Raw genomic sequence first — 19,633 nt, 5'->3', positions numbered from 1 at the left:
CACAGGCCAAAGTAAGGCCAAATGGGTGGCTCTCAAACTAAAAGTGTCCCAACTCCAACTCAAACCGCAGGTAACAACTGTGGGATTGCAGAACCGTATTTTCTCTCCAAAAGCATCAATTAGCTTTGAATCTCTATTCAGAGGATCGGTTGAAAAATAATTTTGGTTCACCTTAGTGGTTGGTACCTGAACTACTCAGATGTTATGATGTAGTATATTTAGTTAGGAAGTTTGGATCTCCCGGGGGCGCTCTATGCGCCTTCCACCAGACCGACTAACCAGAGGACCAGAGAAAGGCTTAGCCCAGGTCACCAACAAGTTATCAGAAGGGCTTCATTGTACATCAGGTGAGGCTCAGACCGGTTCGAGAATCTCATTTAGTTTATTTGCTTTTGATTCCCCGGTGGCCAATTTTCAGTCTTGTACATTAGCCGTTCGTTCCACTACAGCAAGAGGCCCTTTCTTCCATTGATGGTCCAAGTGGAGAGTCTAGCTCTGTTCCAGGTGATGCATTATCCCCATTGGCATCTTGTAGGCCTAAGCATAAGCCATCACCACTTCCACAATGAGGATGTAAATTATACCCCTCCTCCTCATCTGCAGCATCATGTGCAACATTAGGTTCCCTAACCTGCATTGGAATCTGATCCGAAGAGAAGCTCCAGCCTTAGGTAGGACTGACGTTGTAGCACACGTCTGGGATTGGTGTCTGGCTGAAGACTGATCGGTTGCACCTTTATTATCCCTTAACCTGACACAGGCCAGAAGTGGCCCAACTTCGGTTTAGGGTCAGACTGGCATAGTGGATGACAGCTTAGAGAGGGACTTTGGAGGGAAAAGTACTGAAGCAAGAACAGTGATGCCAAAGTCCAGTCTGGATACGACGCCTTGGAGTGAGGCTATGGAGAAACGAAGTACCCAAGAAAGAACAGTGATGCCAAAGTCCAGTCTGGGTACGACAGCTTAGAGTGAGGTTATGGACAGAAGAAGTGCCCATGAAGAACAGTGATGCCAAAGTCCATTCTGGATACAACAGCTTAGAGTGAGGCTATGGAGGGAAGAAGTGCCCAAGCAAGAACAGTGATGCCAAAGTCCAGTCTGGATACAACAGCTTAGAGTGATGCTATGGAGGGAAGAATTAGCCAAGCAAGAACAGTGGTGCCATAGTTCAGTCTGGGTATGACAGCTTAGAGTGAAGCTAAGGAGGAAATAAGTAACCAAGCAAGAACAGTGATGCCAAAGTCCAATCTGGGTACGACAGCTTAGAGTGAGGCTATGGAGGGAAGAAGTACCCAAGCAAGAACAGTGATGCCAAAGTCCAGTCTGGATACGGCAGTTTAGAGTGAAGCTATGAAGGGAAGAAGTACCCAAGCAAGAACAGTGATGCCAAAGTCCGGTCTGGATACTCCTAGTGAGAGCACAGAGGTTGAACGATGTTTGGTTGGGAGAGGTAGAAGATTTTCTTCAGGGCACGTAGATAAACATTGTCCTCTTTGGCCGTCTTGTTGATGTGCAGAATGAGTGTGAAGCTGAACCTAGTGCGCGGCTCAGGGTTTGCAAGCAGGGGAGACTGAGGTGGAGAAGCCCATTGGGTTCAATGAGGTCAGAATCATTGGGTTGAGCTTTATTTTAACAGATAGGAGGAGGTATTCCGTTTGATACAATTTAAGGCGAGGTTTACCAGAGCTTGTCCAGCTTTGCTGTCTCTTCTATTATTGATATTTTAAGATACAATTATCTGTTGTCAGCATATTGTTGAACAGTCACATCAGTCTTTCTTGATCAGTCTCGGATGCTCCATGAGGGATTAAGGCCCGTATTTATACTTTTTGACGCTAATCTGCGCTAACGCAGTTTAGCGTCAAAAAAATTAACGCCGGCTAACGCCATTCTGAAGCGCCATGTGGGCGCCGTATTTATAGAATGGCGTTAGCCGACCGGCGCTGCCTGGTGTGCGTGAAAAAAAACCACGTACACCAGGCAGCGCCGGCGTAGGGGAAAATGGCGTATGGGCGTCTAAAAATGGGGCAAGTCAGGTCGAGGCAAAAAAATCGTCTTAACCCGATTTGCGCCATTTTTTTACGACGCCCATCCCCCATCAACATGACTCCTGTCTTAGCAAAGACAGGAGTCATGCCCCCTTGCCCAATGGCCATGCCCAGGGGACTTATGTCCCCTGGGCATGGTCATTGGGCATAGTGGCATGTAGGGGGGTACAAATCAGGCCCCCCTATGCCACAAAAAAAAATGAAAACAAATACTTACCCCAACTTACCTTTTCTCCCCTGGCATGGGTCCCTCCATCCTTGGGTGTCCTCCTATGGTGGGCAAGGGTGTCAGGGGATGTCCCTGGGGGCAGGGGAGGGCACCTCTTGGCTCCTTCTGAGCCCACAGGTCCCTTAACGCCTGCCCTGACCCAGGGGTTAAAAAGAGGCGCAAATGCGGGGTTTTTTGCCCCGCCCACTCCCGGGCGTCATTTTTGCCCGGGAGTATAAATACCACGCACATGCCTCGGAGTCATTTTTTAGGACGGGAACGCCTCCCTTGCATATCATTAACGCAAGGGAGGTGTTCACGCCAAAAAATGATGCTAACTCCATGAACTTTGGCGCTAGACGCGTCTAACGCCAAAGTATAAATATGGAGTTAGTTTTGCATCAAATTTGCGTCGAAAAAAAGACGCAAATTCGGCGCAAACGGAGTATAAATATGCCCCTAAATGTCCGAACTAGGCGTGAGCTCGGTGGTACTCTGGGCCATATTTATACTTTTTGACGCAAAACTGCGCTAACGCAGTTTTGCGTCAAAAAATCTAACGCCTGCTAACGCCATTCTGAAGCGCCATGCGGGCGCCGTATTTATTCAATGACGTTAGCCGGCGTTAGCCGCCGGCGCTGCCTGGTGTGCGTGAAAAAAAATGACGTACACCAGGCAGCGCCGGCGTAGGGGAATATGGAGCTTGGGTGTCAAGAAATGGGGCAAGTCAGGCTGAGGCAAAATTATCGCCTCAACCCGATTTGCGCCATTTTTTACGACGCCCAACCCCCATTGAAATGACTCCTGTCTTAGCAAAGACAGGAGTCATACCCCCTTGCCCAATGGCCATGCCCAAGGGACTGTTGTCCCCTGGGCATGGTCATTGGGCATAGTGGCATGTAGGGGGGCACAAATCAGGCCCCCCTATGCCACAAAAAAAAATATATATACACTTACCTGAACTTACCTGAATGTCCCAGGGGTGGGTCCCTCCATCCTTGGGCGTCCTCCTGGGGTGGGCAAGGGTGGCAGGGGGTGTCCCTGTGGGCATGGGAGGGCACCTGTGGGCTCATTCTGAGCCCACAGGTCCCTTAACGCCTGCCCTGAGCAGGCGTTAAAATACGGCGCAAAAGCGGGTTAAAGTCATTTTTTTTGACCCGCCCACTCCCGGGCGTGAAATTTGCCCAGGAGTGTAAATACGACGCACATGCCTCGGAGTCAATTTTTTAGACGGGAACACCTACCTTGCATATAATTAACGCAAGGTACGTGTCCACGCTAAAAAATGACGCTAACTCCATGGACTTTGGCGCTAGACGCATCTAACGCCAAAGTATAAATATGGAGTTAGTTTTGCGTAGGAATTGCGTAAAAAAAAACAACGCAATTCCGGCGCAAACAGAGTATAAATATGCCCCTCTGAACCTTACCTGATGTATGCTTGAGGTGTGGGGTCCGATTTACATCACAAGGCGTCTCTTGGTCAGAAATGATGTAAACTCGCTGTTGAATTTTCCTCTGGAACCCATGTGGTGTTCTAGTGTCTTCAGTAGCCAGTTTGTGGTTAGAAGTTTTTTTCTTAAAAAGTGTGCTAGCTCGTTGGTGGAGCAGGTTTGTAAACATCCCAGGCGTGGGAGTATTTCTGTCCTATTGTGTATCGCAGATGAGGGCGGCTGGTGATCTTTGTTGAGGTGTGGATAGTGTTTTGATTTGCCTGAAAAACACACGAGTCGCACTGAGGAAATCCCATAATTGGCTCTTAGGATACATGTGGACTTTGCTGTGAGACTGATGTCTAATACTCTTGCCTGAGTTTCCTCAACTTAGGTCTCATTATTTCTGATGGATCCTCTGGCTTTGGTACGTGGCACAGTGAACCGGGGTTAGCCACTCTTGAGGTGTAGTTTCTTTGAGCTATAATGGGGTTCTCTACTCCACAAGATGTGCAATCTGTAGGAAAGTACCATCTTGCCGGCATGTTACCCCCATTTTTACTTGGGTGTCAGTTTGTTTTTGCCTGTCTCACTGGGATCCTGCAAGCCAGTACCCCAGTGCTCATAATTTGTGGCCTAAATGTGTTCCCTGTGTGGTGCCTAACTGTATCACTGAGGCTCCGCTAACCAGAACCTCAGTGTTTATGCTCTCTCTGCTTTTAAAATTGTCACTGCAGGCTAGTGACCATTTTTACCAATTCTGATTGGCACACTGGAACACCCTTATCATTCCCTAGTATACGGTACCTAGGTACCTAGGGTATTGGCGTTCCAGGAGATCCCTATGGGCTGCAGCATTTCTTTTGCCACCCATGGGGAGCTCAGACAATTTTTACACAGGCCTGCCACTGCAGCCTGCGTGAAATAACGTCCACGTTATTTCACAGCCATTTTACACTACACTTAAGTTATACACTTAACTTATAAGTCACCTAGTGAAGGTTAGGTTCACAGTTACTAAATGTGAGGGCACCCTGGCACTAGCCAAGATGCCCCCACATTGTTCATGGCAATTTCCCCAGACTTTGTGAGTGCGGGGACACCATTACATGCGTGCACTACATATAGGTCAATACCTATATGTTGCTTCACAATGATAACTCCGATTATGGCCATGTAAAATGTCCAAGATCACGGAAGTGTCCCCCCATGAAAAATCTGGTATTAGGGTGCCAATCCCATGCATCCCCAGGGCTCCAGCATGGACCCCGGGTACTACCAAACTAGCTCTCAGGGGTTTTCTCTGCGGCTACCGCTACTGCCAACCCCTCAGGCAGGTTTCTTCCCTGCCAGGGTTTGGGCAGCCCAGTCCCAGGAAGGCAGAACAAAGGATTTCCTCTGAGAGAGGGTGTTACACCCTCTCCCTTTGGAAATAGGTGTTAAGGGCTGGGGAGAAGTAGCCTCCCCCAGCCTCTGGAAAGGCTTTGAAGGGCACCAATGGTGCCCTTCTTGCATAAACCGGTCTGCACCGGATCAGGGATCCCACAGCCCCTGCTCTGGCACAAAACTGGACAAAGGAAAGGGGAGTGGCCACTCCCCTGTCCATCGCCAACCCAGGGGTGGTGCCCAGAGCTCCTCCAGTGTGTCTCAGACCTCTGCCATCTTGAATGCAGAGGTGTGAGGGCACAATGGAGACCTCTGAGTGGCCACTGCCAGCAGGTAACGTCAGAGACCCCTCTTGATAGGCTCTTACCTGGTTAGGTAGCCAATCCTCCTCCGAGGGCTATTTAGGGTCTCTCCTGTGAGTTTCTCGTCAGATAACAAATGCAAGATGTAAAGAAATGGCTCCCTGTTGCAGTTACCCCCCACTTTTTGCCTGATACTGATGCTGACTTGACTGAGAAGTGTGCTGGGACCCTGCTAACCAGGCCCCAGCACCAGTGTTCCTTCACCTAAAATGTACCATTGTATCCACAATTGGCACACCCTGGCATTCAGATAAGTCCCTTGTAACTGGTACTTCTAGTACCAAGGGCTCTGATGCCAAGGAAGGGCTCTAAGGGCTGCAGCATATCTTATGCCACCCTAGAGACCCCTCACTCAGCACAGACACACTGCTTGCCAGCTTGTGTGTGCTGGTGAGAACAAAATGAGTAAGTCGACATGGCACTCCCCTCAGGGTGCCATGCCAGCCTCTCACTGCCTATGCATGTATAGGTCAGTCACCCCTCTAGCAGGCCTTACAGCCCTAAGGCAGGGTGCACTATACCATAGGTGAGGGTACCAGTGCATGAGCATGGTACCCCTACAGTGTCTAAACAAAACCTTAGACATTGTAAGTGCAGGGTAGCCATAAGAGTATATGGTCTGGGAGTTGGTCAAACACGAACTCCACAGCACCATAATGGCTACACTGAAAACTGTGAAGTTTGGTATCAAACTTCTCAGCACAATAAATGCACACTGATGCCAGTGTACATTTTATTGCAAAATACACCCCAGAGGGCACCTTAGAGGTTCCCCCTGAAACTTAACCGACTATCTGTGTAGGCTGACTAGTTTTAGCAGCCTGCCACAAACAGAGACATGTTGCTGGCCCCATGGGGAGAGTGCCTTTGTCACTCTGAGGCCAGTAACAAAGCCTGCACTGGGTGGAGATGCTAACACCTCCCCCAGGCAGGAGTTGTCACACCTGGCGGTGAGCCTCAAAGGCTCACCTCCTTTGTGCCAACCCAGCAGGACACTCCAGCTAGTGGAGTTGCCCGCCCCCTCCGGCCAGGCCCCACTTTTGGCGGCAAGGCCGGAGAAAATAATGAGAAAAACAAGGAGGAGTCACTGGCCAGTCAGGACAGCCCCTAAGGTGTCCTGAGCTGAGGTGACTCTAACTTTTAGAAATCCTCCATCTTGCAGATGGAGGATTCCCCCAATAGGATTAGGGATGTGACCCCCTCCCCTTGGGAGGAGGCACAAAGAGGGTGTACCCACCCTCAGGGCTAGTAGCCATTGGCTACTAACCCCCCAGACCTAAAACACGCCGTTAAATTCAGTATTTAAGGGCTACCCTGAACCTAAGAAATCAGATTCCTGCAACTACAAGAAGAAGGACTGCCTAGCTGAAAAACCCCTGCAGAGGAAGACCAGAAGACAACAACTGCCTTGGCTCCAGAAACTCACCGGCCTGTCTCCTGCCTTCCAAAGATCCTGCTCCAGCGACGCCTTCCAAAGGGACCAGCGACCTCGACATCCTCTGAGGACTGCCCCTGCTTCGAAAAGACAAGAAACTCCCGAGGACAGCGGACCTGCTCCAAGAAAAGCTGCAACTTTGTTTCCAGCAGCTTTGAAAGAACCCTGCAAGCTCCCCGCAAGAAGCGTGAGACTTGCAACACTGCACCCGGCAACCCCGACTCGGCTGGTGGAGATCCAACACCTCAGGAGGGACCCCAGGACTGCTCCAAGACTGTGAGTACAAAAACCTGTCCCCCCTGAGCCCCCACAGCGCCGCCTGCAGAGGGAATCCCGAGGCTTCCCCTGACCGCGACTCCTTGAATCCAAAACCCGACGCCTGGGAGAGACCCTGCACCCGCAGCCCCCAGGACCTGAAGGACCGGACTTTCACTGGAGAAGTGACCCCCAGGAGTCCCTCTCCCTTGCCCAAGTGGAGGTTTCCCCGAGGAACCCCCCCCTTGCCTGCCTGCCGCGCTGAAGAGATCCCTAGATCTCTCATAGACTAACATTGCGAACCCGACGCTTGTTCTAACACTGCACTCGGCTGCCCCCGCGCCGCTGAGGGTGAAATTTCTGTGTGGACTTGTGTCCCCCCCGGTGCCCTACAAAACCCCCCTGGTCTGCCCTCCGAAGACGCGGGTACTTACCTGCTGGCAGATTGGAACCAGGGCACCCCCTTCTCCATTGAAGCCTATGTGTTTTGGGCACCACTTTGAACTCTGCACCTGACTGGCCCTGAGCTGCTGGTGTGGTAACTTTGGGGTTGCTCTGAACCCCCAACGGTGGGCTACCTTGGACCAAGAACTAAGCCCTGTAAGTGTCTTACTTACCTGGTTAACCTAACAAATACTTACCTCCCCTAGGAACTGTGAAAATTGCACTGTGTCCACTTTTAAAACAGCTATCTGTGAATAACTTGAAAAGTATACATGCAATTTTGATGATTTGAAGTTCCTAAAGTACTTACCTGCAATACCTTTCGAATGAGATATTACATGTAGAATTTGAACCTGTGGTTCTTAAAATAAACTAAGAAAAGATATTTTTCTATACAAAAACCTATTGGCTGGATTTGTCTCTGAGTGTGTGTACCTCATTTATTGTCTATGTGTATGTACAACAAATGCTTAACACTACTCCTTTGATAAGCCTATTGCTCGACCACACTACCACAAAATAGAGCATTAGTATTATCTCTTTTTGCCACTATCTTACCTCTAAGGGGAACCCTTGGACTCTGTGCATGCTATCCTTACTTTGAGATAGCACATACAGAGCCAACTTCCTACATTGGTGGATCAGCGGTGGGGTACAAGACTTTGCATTTGCTGGACTACTCAGCCAATACCTGATCACACGACAAATTCCAATATTGTCATTAGAAATTGATTTTTGCAATTTGAAAATTTTTCTAATTTCTTAAAAGTCCTGCTAGGGCCTTGTGTGTTAAGTCCCTGTTTAGCATTGTCTTTTAGAGTTTAAAAGTTTGTTAAAAGTTTGAAATTAGATTCTAGAAACAGTTTTTAGATTCTTAAAAAGTCTTCCAACTTTTAGCAGAATAATGTCTGATACAGAGATGAATGTGGTGGAACTCGACACCACACCTTACCTCCATCTTAAGATGAGGGAGCTAAGGTCTCTCTGTAATATAAAGAAAATAACCATTGGCTCCAGACCTACCAAAATTCAGCTCCAGGAGCTGTTGGCAGAGTTTGAAAAAGCCAACCCCTCTGATGATGACATCACAGAGGAGGAGATTAGTGACTTGGAGGGCAATTCCCCCCTTCCAGTCCTAAATAGGGAGACCAGGGCCTCTCAAGCCCTGTCTCCAAAAAGGATAGTCAGAAATGTTGCTTCCCTCACAGGAGGGTCCAGCATTTCTGAAATCACTGAGGATGCTCTCAGTGAAGATGACCCCCTGTTAGCCAGGATGGTCAAAAGATTGGCTTTGGAAAAGCAGCTCCTAGCCATAGAAAGGGAAAGAAAAGAGATGGGCCTAGGTCCCATTGATGGTGGCAGCAACATAAATAGGGTCAGAGAGAATACTGACACCCTAAAAATCCCCAAAGGGATTGTAACCAAATATGAAGATGGTGATGACATCACCAAGTGGTTCACAGCTTTTGAGAGGGCTTGTGCAACCAGAAAAGTAAACAGATCTCACTGGGGTGCTCTCCTTTGGGAAATGTTCACTGGAAAGTGTAGGGATAGACTCCTCACACTCTCTGGAAAAGATGCAGAATCTTATGACCTCATGAAGGGAACCCTGATTGAGGGCTTTGGATTCTCCACTGAGGAGTACAGGATTAGGTTCAGGGGGGCTCAAAAATCCTCGAGCCAGACCTGGGTTGATTTTGTAGACTACTCAGTGAAAACACTAGATGGTTGGTTAACTGGAAATGAAGTGCATGACTATGTTGGGCTTTATAATTTGTTTATGAAAGAACACATTTTAAGTAACTGCTTCAATGAAAAGTTGCATCAGTATCTGGTAGACCTAGGTCCAATTTCTCCCCAAGAATTGGGAAAGAAGGCAGACCACTGGGTCAAGACTAGGGTAACCAAAACTTCCACTGGGGGTGACCAAAAGAAAGGGGTTACAAAGCCTCCCCAGGAGAAAGTGGGTGACACTAGAAACAAAGAAAAAGAGTCCTCTGTAGGCCCCCAAGAACCAGAACAGGTGGGTGGGCCCCAAGACAAAACCCAAAACAAAGGTGGGTACCAGGGTAAGAACTGGGATGCCACTAAGGCATGGTGCCACAACTGTAAACAGTCTGGACACCACACCAAGGACACTTCTTGTCCCAAAAACAAACCCCATAACAAAATTCCAGGGGTGACCAGTGTAGCCATTGGGGTTGACTCCTCAGATGAGGAGGTCTTCATAGCCTTCCACTGGAAAATGGGCCCAACAGGTGAGTTGGAGATTCCCGAGGGAAGTAGACACTTCCACCACCTACTGGTGAATGGAATCCCAGCCACTGCCCTGAGAGACACTTGTGCCAGTCACACTATTGTGCATGACAGGCTGGTGCTCCCAGACCAGTACATCCCAGGTGAGACTGCCAGAGTAAGAGTTAGCCTAGACAGGGTCACTAATAGGCCTGTGGCTTTTGTTCCCATGGAAGTGGGTGGCACTTTTAGCTGGAGAAGGGTGGTAGTCAGTACAGACCTCCCCCTTGATTGTCTCCTTGGAAATGACTACCCAGAGGTTAGTCAGAGCCCAAGAGAGGAACTGGTCCAGTGCCAGTCCTCTCCCAAGGATTCTGGAGGTCCTGCCTCTGCAGTAAATGCAAGCATGCCCCAGAAGAAAAAGAAAAGAAAACAGTGTAGGAAGGGTGGACAACCTTTAGCCAAGGTTCCAGCAAGCCAAGGAGATTCTGCTCCAGTAGGGGAGAACTCCAAAAGTGGCTCTGATAAAGTCCAACCTGACCCACAAGAAGTCCTGGCTAGTCAGGCAACTGTTAAGCCTGAGTGGGTGGCTCCTCAGCTAACAGAAGAAAGAGTGGAAGAAGGGTGTTTACTACAAGATGTGGTAACCCCCCACTCTAATACAGCAGACAGGCACCCTGAACCCAAAGAAGCCTGTAACTTAGCCCCTTCCCTTGTAGGTGAAGAGCTAAAGGTGTGGTTCTGGGCACTGACAGCTGTCAGTGGCCTCTGCTGGGTGTTAGCCTTTATGGCTGCACTATCCTTGGCATGGTGGTCTGACCCCATGCCAAATAGCAAGCTAGGCCCCCTGACCCTATTGGTCATGGTGGGGTTACTCCAGCTCTGGGTAAGCTCTTTGGGTAAGCTAGGGGTGACCCTGGCCAAGATAAGGTTAGCAGAGGTGGATACCTCTGAACCCAAAATAGAAAGAATGGGTGGAGACATTAAAGATGCAGACAAGAGGCAATTCAGACTAGGTCCTATCACTGTGGAAGTGGGTCAATTCCCCAGAGGGAATGACCTGAACAAAAGGATGTAAGGCAGAGTAGGCCCTGCAACTAACCAGCCTATTTCTCCTACTCTTCCTCGCCTGACAGACTAGGAAGACTCTCCCAGCTTGGGCTGAGTCTCCTGGCCTGTGGGCTGGGGGGGGCTTGTGTAAAGAAATGGCTCCCTGTTGCAGTTACCCCCCACTTTTTGCCTGATACTGATGCTGACTTGACTGAGAAGTGTGCTGGGACCCTGCTAACCAGGCCCCAGCACCAGTGTTCCTTCACCTAAAATGTACCATTGTATCCACAATTGGCACACCCTGGCATTCAGATAAGTCCCTTGTAACTGGTACTTCTAGTACCAAGGGCTCTGATGCCAAGGAAGGGCTCTAAGGGCTGCAGCATATCTTATGCCACCCTAGAGACCCCTCACTCAGCACAGACACACTGCTTGCCAGCTTGTGTGTGCTGGTGAGAACAAAATGAGTAAGTCGACATGGCACTCCCCTCAGGGTGCCATGCCAGCCTCTCACTGCCTATGCATGTATAGGTCAGTCACCCCTCTAGCAGGCCTTACAGCCCTAAGGCAGGGTGCACTATACCATAGGTGAGGGTACCAGTGCATGAGCATGGTACCCCTACAGTGTCTAAACAAAACCTTAGACATTGTAAGTGCAGGGTAGCCATAAGAGTATATGGTCTGGGAGTTGGTCAAACACGAACTCCACAGCACCATAATGGCTACACTGAAAACTGTGAAGTTTGGTATCAAACTTCTCAGCACAATAAATGCACACTGATGCCAGTGTACATTTTATTGCAAAATACACCCCAGAGGGCACCTTAGAGGTGCCCCCTGAAACTTAACCGACTATCTGTGTAGGCTGACTAGTTTTAGCAGCCTGCCACACCAGAGACATGTTGCTGGCCCCATGGGGAGAGTGCCTTTGTCACTCTGAGGCCAGTAACAAAGCCTGCACTGGGTGGAGATGCTAACACCTCCCCCAGGCAGGAGTTGTCACACCTGGCGGTGAGCCTCAAAGGCTCACCTCCTTTGTGCCAACCCAGCAGGACACTCCAGCTAGTGGAGTTGCCCGCCCCCTCCGGCCAGGCCCCACTTTTGGCGGCAAGGCCGGAGAAAATAATGAGAAAAACAAGGAGGAGTCACTGGCCAGTCAGGATAGCCCCTAAGGTGTCCTGAGCTGAGGTGACTCTAACTTTTAGAAATCCTCCATCTTGCAGATGGAGGATTCCCCCAATAGGATTAGGGATGTGACCCCCTCCCCTTGGGAGGAGGCACAAAGAGGGTGTACCCACCCTCAGGGCTAGTAGCCATTGGCTACTAACCCCCCAGACCTAAAACACGCCCTTAAATTCAGTATTTAAGGGCTACCCTGAACCTAAGAAATCAGATTCCTGCAACTACAAGAAGAAGGACTGCCTAGCTGAAAAACCCCTGCAGAGGAAGACCAGAAGACAACAACTGCCTTGGCTCCAGAAACTCACCGGCCTGTCTCCTGCCTTCCAAAGATCCTGCTCCAGCGACGCCTTCCAAAGGGACCAGCGACCTCGACATCCTCTGAGGACTGCCCCTGCTTCGAAAAGACAAGAAACTCCCGAGGACAGCGGACCTGCTCCAAGAAAAGCTGCAACTTTGTTTCCAGCAGCTTTGAAAGAACCCTGCAAGCTCCCCGCAAGAAGCGTGAGACTTGCAACACTGCACCCGGCGACCCCGACTCGGCTGGTGGAGATCCAACACCTCAGGAGGGACCCCAGGACTGCTCCAAGACTGTGAATACAAAAACCTGTCCCCCCTGAGCCCCCACAGCGCCGCCTGCAGAGGGAATCCCGAGGCTTCCCCTGACCGCGACTCCTTGAATCCAAAACCCGACGCCTGGGAGAGACCCTGCACCCGCAGCCCCCAGGACCTGAAGGACCGGACTTTCACTGGAGAAGTGACCCCCAGGAGTCCCTCTCCCTTGCCCAAGTGGAGGTTTCCCCGAGGAACCCCCCCCTTGCGTGCCTGCCGCGCTGAAGAGATCCCTAGATCTCTCATAGACTAACATTGCGAACCCGACGCTTGTTCTAACACTGCACCCGGCTGCCCCCGCGCCGCTGAGGGTGAAATTTCTGTGTGGACTTGTGTCCCCCCCGGTGCCCTACAAAACCCCCCTGGTCTGCCCTCCGAAGACGCGGGTACTTACCTGCTGGCAGACTGGAACCGGGGCACCCCCTTCTCCATTGAAGCCTATGTGTTTTGGGCACCACTTTGAACTCTGCACCTGACCGGCCCTGAGCTGCTGGTGTGGTAACTTTGGGGTTGCTCTGAACCCCCAACGGTGGGCTACCTTGGACCAAGAACTAAGCCCTGTAAGTGTCTTACTTACCTGGTTAACCTAACAAATACTTACCTCCCCTAGGAACTGTGAAAATTGCACTGTGTCCACTTTTAAAACAGCTATCTGTGAATAACTTGAAAAGTATACATGCAATTTTGATGATTTGAAGTTCCTAAAGTACTTACCTGCAATACCTTTCGAATGAGATATTACATGTAGAATTTGAACCTGTGGTTCTTAAAATAAACTAAGAAAAGATATTTTTCTATACAAAAACCTATTGGCTGGATTTGTCTCTGAGTGTGTGTACCTCATTTATTGTCTATGTGTATGTACAACAAATGCTTAACACTACTCCTTTGATAAGCCTATTGCTCGACCACACTACCACAAAATAGAGCATTAGTATTATCTCTTTTTGCCACTATCTTACCTCTAAGGGGAACCCTTGGACTCTGTGCATGCTATCCTTACTTTGAGATAGCACATACAGAGCCAACTTCCTACACAAGAGCTCACCAGAGTTCCTCTGCATCTCTCTCTCTTCAACTTCTGCCAAGGATTGACCACTGACTGCTCCAGGACGCCTGCAAATCTGCAACAAAGTAGCAAGACGATTACCAGCAACATTGTAGCGCCTAATCCTGCCGGCTTTCTCAACTGTTTCCTGGTGGTGCATGCTCTGAGGGCTGTCTGCCTTCACCCTGCCCTGGAAGCCAAGAAGAAATCTCCTGTGGGTCGACGGAATCTTCCCCCTGCTAATGCAGGCACCAAACTACTGCCTCACCGGTCTTCTTGACGAGCGTGCTCCCTGGAACACAGGAGCTGGATCCAAGTGACCCCGACAGTCCAGTTGTCCTTCTGTCCAAATTTGGTGGAGATAAGTCCTTGCCTCCCCACGCCAGACAGTAATCCTGTGTACTGCGTGATCTGCAGCTGCTAGGGCTTCTGTGCACTTTTGCAAGGAATCATTTGTGCCCAGCACAGCCCAGGTCCCCAGCACTCCATCCTGCATTGCTCAACTCGCTGAGTTGACCACCGACTTCGTGGGACCCTCTTTTGTTGTGTTGAGACCACCACCGTGCTCAGATTTCTTGAATGCCTGTTCAAATGCTTCTGTGGGTGCTGCCTGCTTCTGCGTGTGCTCCTTGTGCTGCTGTGCGCCCTCTCTGTCTCCTCCCCCAAGGGGGGACCTCCGGGTCCTTCCTGGGCCTGAGCAGCACCCATTTTCTTCAACTGCAACCCTTGCAGCTAGCAAGGCTTGTTTGCAGTCTTTCTGCGTGGAAACAACTCTGCATCCTCCAGCCTGCCGTGGGACATCTTCTGACCAAAGGAGAAGTTCCTGACACCTTCCGTTGTTGCAGAATCGTTGGCTTCTTCCACCCAAAAGCAGCCCTTTTGCACCTTCATCCAGGGTTTAGTGGGCTCTTGCCCCCCCCGGACACTTGCATGTGTCTTGGACTTGGTCCCCTTCTTTTACAGGTCCTCATGCCCAGGATTCTGTCTTCAGTGCTTTGAGGTCAGTTGTTGCCTTTGCAGAATCCCCTATCTCATCTTTACTGTTTTTCTGGGGTAGTCGGGTAACTTTACTCCTACTTTTCAGGGTCTTGAGGTGGGGCAACGTGGACACCCTTAGTGTTTTCTTACACTCCCAGTGACCCTCTACACACTACACTAGGCCTGGGGTCCATTCGTGGTTCGCATTCCACTTTTGGAGCATATGGTTTGTGTTGCCCCTAGGCCTATTTTCTCCTATTGCATTCTATTGTGTTCTACACTGTTTGCATTACTTTTCTATCTGTTTACTTACCTGATTTTGGTTTGTATGTATATTTTGTGTATTTTACTTACCTCCTAGGGAGTATATCCTCTAAGATACTTTTGGCATATTGTCACTAAAATAAAGTACCTTTATTTTTAGTAACTCTGAGTATTGGGTTTCTTATGATATAGTGATAAGTGATATAAGTGGTATAGTAGGAGCTTTGCATGTCTCCTAGCTCAGCCTAAGCTGTTCTGCTATAGCTACCTCTATCAGTATAAGCCGCTAGAACACTACTAATCTACTAATAAGGGATAACTGGACCTGGCACAAGGTGTAAGTACCACCTGGTACCCACTATAAGCCAGGCCAGCCTCCTACACAATCTCATAATATCATAATGCCTAGCTGCTGGCCAGACATTTTATTTGTGGCTTTGTGCTTCCGTATGGAGGCAATGCAGGGGTGGCTCCTCCTCTAGGGCGGAGAAGTGCCACCCCCCACCAGCAGCAGAAGCTGCAAAACTTTTATAGTAAAAACATAATAAACTTTGTTTATTATGTTTTAATATAAAAGTGCACGGGCCACGAGTGTGACGGGGATGGAGGCGGAGTGCACTGCACTCCCCCTCAATGCGCACGTATGTTTGGCCGGCCGCCTCGGGCCGAGCAAACACAAATGCGCTCTCTCCAGCCTGGCACTGCGTTGCCGGGTGGCGAGAGCAGACACAGGCTCCCGGTCTGCCCCCTTTGAGCGCCCTGGCTGGGAACTCCCAGCCAATCCAGAAGCTGCTTTGAGCAGCGTCAGGATTGGCCGCAGGGAGGCTGGGAGCCTGTGCCTGCAACGATGGAAAGCAGAGCAGATGGACCGGTGCGGCGCGTTAAAAAGGTACTTTTTTTTTTTTGTCCCCTCAAGCTGCCCCTGTTCCATCCCGCGAGCCGCTCCTGATGCAATGTGTTCCTAGATCATGGATGGAGTGAACGTTTCAATGATCAGATGCGCATGTTCGTGGGGTAAGATTTGAGAGTGTGGAGGTGGGGGCCACTTTGGGCTCACACGTGTCCAGCAGAGACTCAAAACCTACTGGCAAAGCTCTCATCAAAGGCCTGGAGTCCCTCCAATGGACACAGATGGAAAACTTTACTGTAGGAGGCTGGACTGGCTTGTAGTGAGTACCAAGGGGTACTTACACCTTGCACCAGGCCCAGTTATCCCTTATTAGTGTATAGGGTGTCTAGCAGCTTAGGCTGATAGATAATGGTAGCTTAGCAGAGCAGCTTAGGCTGAACTAGGAGACGTGTGAAGCTACTACAGTACCACTAATGCCATATGCACAATATCATAAGAAAACACAATACACAGATATACTAAAAATAAAGGTACTTTATTTTTATGACAATATGCCAAAAGTATCTCAGTGAGTACCCTCAGTATGAGGATAGCAAATATACACAAGATATATGTACACAATACCAAAAATATGCAGTATAGTCTTAGAAAACAGTGCAAACAATGTAAAATTACAATAGGATGCAATGGGAGCACATAGGGATAGGGGCAACACAAACCATATACTCCAAAAGTGGAATGCGAACCACGAATGGACCCCAAACCTATGTGACCTTGTAGAGGGTCGCTGGGACTATTAGAAAATAGTATGGGTTAGAAAAATAGCCCACCCCAAGACCCTGAAAAGTGAGTGCAAAGTGCACTAAAGTTCCCCAAAGGACATAGAAGTCGTGATAGGGGAATTCTGCAGGAAAGACACAAACCAGCAATGCAACAACAATGGATTTCCAGTCGAGGGTACCTGTGGAACAAGGGGACCAAGTCCAAAAGTCATAAGCAAGTCGGAGATGGGCAGATGCCCAGGAAATGCCAGCTGTGGGTGCCAAGAAGCTTCTACTGGACAGAAGAAGCTGAGGATTCTGCAGGAACGACAAGGGCTAGAGACTTTGGAGGATGGATCCCCCTACGCCGTGGAGAGTCGTGCAGAAGTGTTTTCCCGCCGAAAGGACGCCAACAAGCCTTGCTAGCTGCAAGTCGTGCGGTTAGCGTTTTTGGATGCTGCTGTGGCCCAGGATGGACCAGGATGTCGCCAATTTAGTCTGGGGACAGAGGGGACGCCGAGCAAGATAAAGGAGCCCTCTCAGAAGCAGGCAGCACCCGCGGAAGTGCCAGAACAGGCACTACGAAGAAGAGTGAAACGGTGCTCACCCGAAGTTGCACAAAGGAGTCCCACGTCGCCGGAGACCAACTTAGAAAGTCGTGCAATGCAGGTTAGAGTGCAGTGGACCCAGGCTTGGCTGTGCACAAAGGATTTCCGCCGGAAGTGCACAGAGGCCGGAGTAGTTGCAAAAGTCGCAGTTTCCAACAATGCAGTCTGGCGTGGGGAGGCAAGGACTTACCTCCACCAAACTTGGACTGAAGAGTCACTGGACCGTGGGGGTCACTTGGACAGTGTTGCTGTATTCGAGGGACCTCGCTCGTCGTCGTGAGAGGAGACCCAAGGGACCGGAGATGCAGCTTTTCCGTCGACCCACGGGAGATTTCTTCGCAGCTTCTGATGCAGAGAGGAGGCAGACTACCCCCACAGGATGCACCACCAGGAAAACAGTCGAGAAGGCGGCAGGATCAGCGTTACAAGGTCGCAGTAGTCGTCTTAGCTACTTTGTTGCAGTTTTGCAGGCTTCCAGCGCGGTCAGCAGTCGATTCCTTGGCAGAAGGTGAAGAGAGAGATGCAGAGGAACTCTGATGAGCTCTTGCATTCGTTATCTAAGGAATTCCCCAAAGCAGAGACCCTAAATAGCCAGAAAAGAGGGTTTGGCTACTTAGGAGAGAGGATAGGCTAGCAACACCTGAAGGAGCCTATCAGAAGGAGTCTCTGACGTCACCTGCTGGCCCTGGCCACTCAGAGCAGTCCAGTGTGCCAGCAGCACCACTGTTTCCAAGATGGCAGAGGTCTGGAGCACACTGGAGGAGCTCTGGGCACCTCCCAGGGGAGGGGCAGGTCAGGGGAGTGGTCACTCCCCTTTCCTTTGTCCAGTTTCGCGCCTAAGCAGGGCTAAGGGGTCCCTGAACCGGTGTAAACTGGCTTATGCAGAATTGGGCACATCTGTGCCCAAGAAAGCATTTCCAGAGGCTGGGGAAGGCTACTCCTCCCCTGCCTTCACACCATTTTTCAAAGGGAGAGGGTGTAACACCCTCTCTCTGAGGAAGTCCTTTGTTCTGCCATCCTGGGCCAGGCCTGGCTGGACCCCAGGAGGGCAGAAGCCTGTCTGTGGGGTTGGCAGCAGCAGCAGCTGCAGTGAAACCCCTGAAAAGGCAGTTTGGCAGTACCAGTGTCTGTGCTACCGACCACTGGGAGCATGGGATTGTGCCAACTATGCCAGGATGGCATAGAGGGGGCAATTCCATGATCATAGACATGTTACATGGCCATATTCGGAGTTACCATTGTGAAGCTACACATAGGTAGTGACCTTTGTGTAGTGCACGCATATAATGGTGTCTCCAGCACTCACAAAGTCGGGGAATTTGCCCTGAACAATGTGGGGGCACCTTGGCTAGTGCCAGGGTGCCCACACACTAAGTAACTTTGCACCTAACCTTTACCAGGTAAAGGATAGACATATAGGTGACTTATAAGTTACTTAAGTGCAGTGAAAATGGCTGTAAAATAATGTGTGCATTATTTCACTCAGGCTGCAGTGGCAGGCCTGTGTAGTTTTTGTCAGAGCTCCCTATGGGTGGCAAAAGAAATGCTGCAGCCCATAGGGATCTCCTGGAACCCCAATACCCTGGGTACCTCAGTACCATATACTAGGGAATTATATGGGTGTACCAGTATGCCAATGTGAATTGTAAATTAAGTCACTAGCCTGTTAGTGACAAATTTGTAAAGTAGAGAGAGCATAACCACTGATGTTCTGGTTAGCAGAGCCTCAGTGAGACAGTTAGGCATCACACAGGGAACACACATATAGGCCACAAACTTATGAGCACTGGGGTCCTGACTAGCAGGGTCCCAGTGACACATAACAAACATACTGAAAACATAGGGTTTTCACTATGAGCACTGGGCCCTGGCTAGCAGGATCCCAGTGAGACAGTGAAAACACCCTGACATACACTCACAAACAGGCCAAAAGTGGGGGTAGCAAGGGTAGAAAGAGGCTACTTTCTCACATTTACAGTCAAACATGCATAGATGCAAATTTCACAAGTAGATATTTTAGTCATAGTTTACATCTGAAGCTGGAATAAATGAGAAGGTTGTTGTCATAATTGAGTAACAGATGCCCCCTACCTTCAGGCAGAGCACTGGCCGGACGGAGAGCCCCCAGGAGCTGGGTCTGCAGAGAGAGGAGAGAGTGAGGCTGCTGCTTCCAGTCAGGATATGTATTTGTTTCATTCTTTATTTGTGATTTTTGCAATTTAACAATTCAACAATAGGATGACAATGGTGCGTTCTCCGCCAGCACAGTGAGTACTACCAGTACCCAACAGCATCACAGCATACAATACTACACACATGACATTTGCAAGCTGTACGACACCTTCTGCCCATGGACGTCACCTCACCGAAGTGCCGGGGGTAGCGGAAGTGACGTCACACGCCCTCTGACCTCCACTTTCACTCACACACACACATACTGACACATTCACACTAACACACACTCTCACCCGCAAGCA

General features: G+C 49.8%; 1 protein-coding gene across 1 annotated transcript in view; it reads right to left on the bottom strand.

Annotated features, from left to right (window-relative positions):
- The window catches only part of LOC138301432 (saoe class I histocompatibility antigen, C alpha chain-like), a 248,416-nt gene that overhangs the window by 6,054 nt on the left and 222,729 nt on the right, over positions 1–19,633 (bottom strand). Inside the window, exon 7 of the mRNA XM_069241924.1 lies at positions 19,248–19,293. Within this exon, the coding sequence (XP_069098025.1) occupies positions 19,250–19,293 (44 nt within the window). The 3' untranslated portion in view covers positions 19,248–19,249. The remainder of the gene's footprint in view (positions 1–19,247; positions 19,294–19,633) is intronic.

This window comes from Pleurodeles waltl, chromosome 6 (assembly GCF_031143425.1).
Source record: "Pleurodeles waltl isolate 20211129_DDA chromosome 6, aPleWal1.hap1.20221129, whole genome shotgun sequence".
Lineage (NCBI taxonomy): Eukaryota > Metazoa > Chordata > Amphibia > Caudata > Salamandridae > Pleurodeles > Pleurodeles waltl.
Note: the sequence above shows the minus strand (reverse complement) of the source record. Positions and strands in the feature narration are given on the sequence as shown.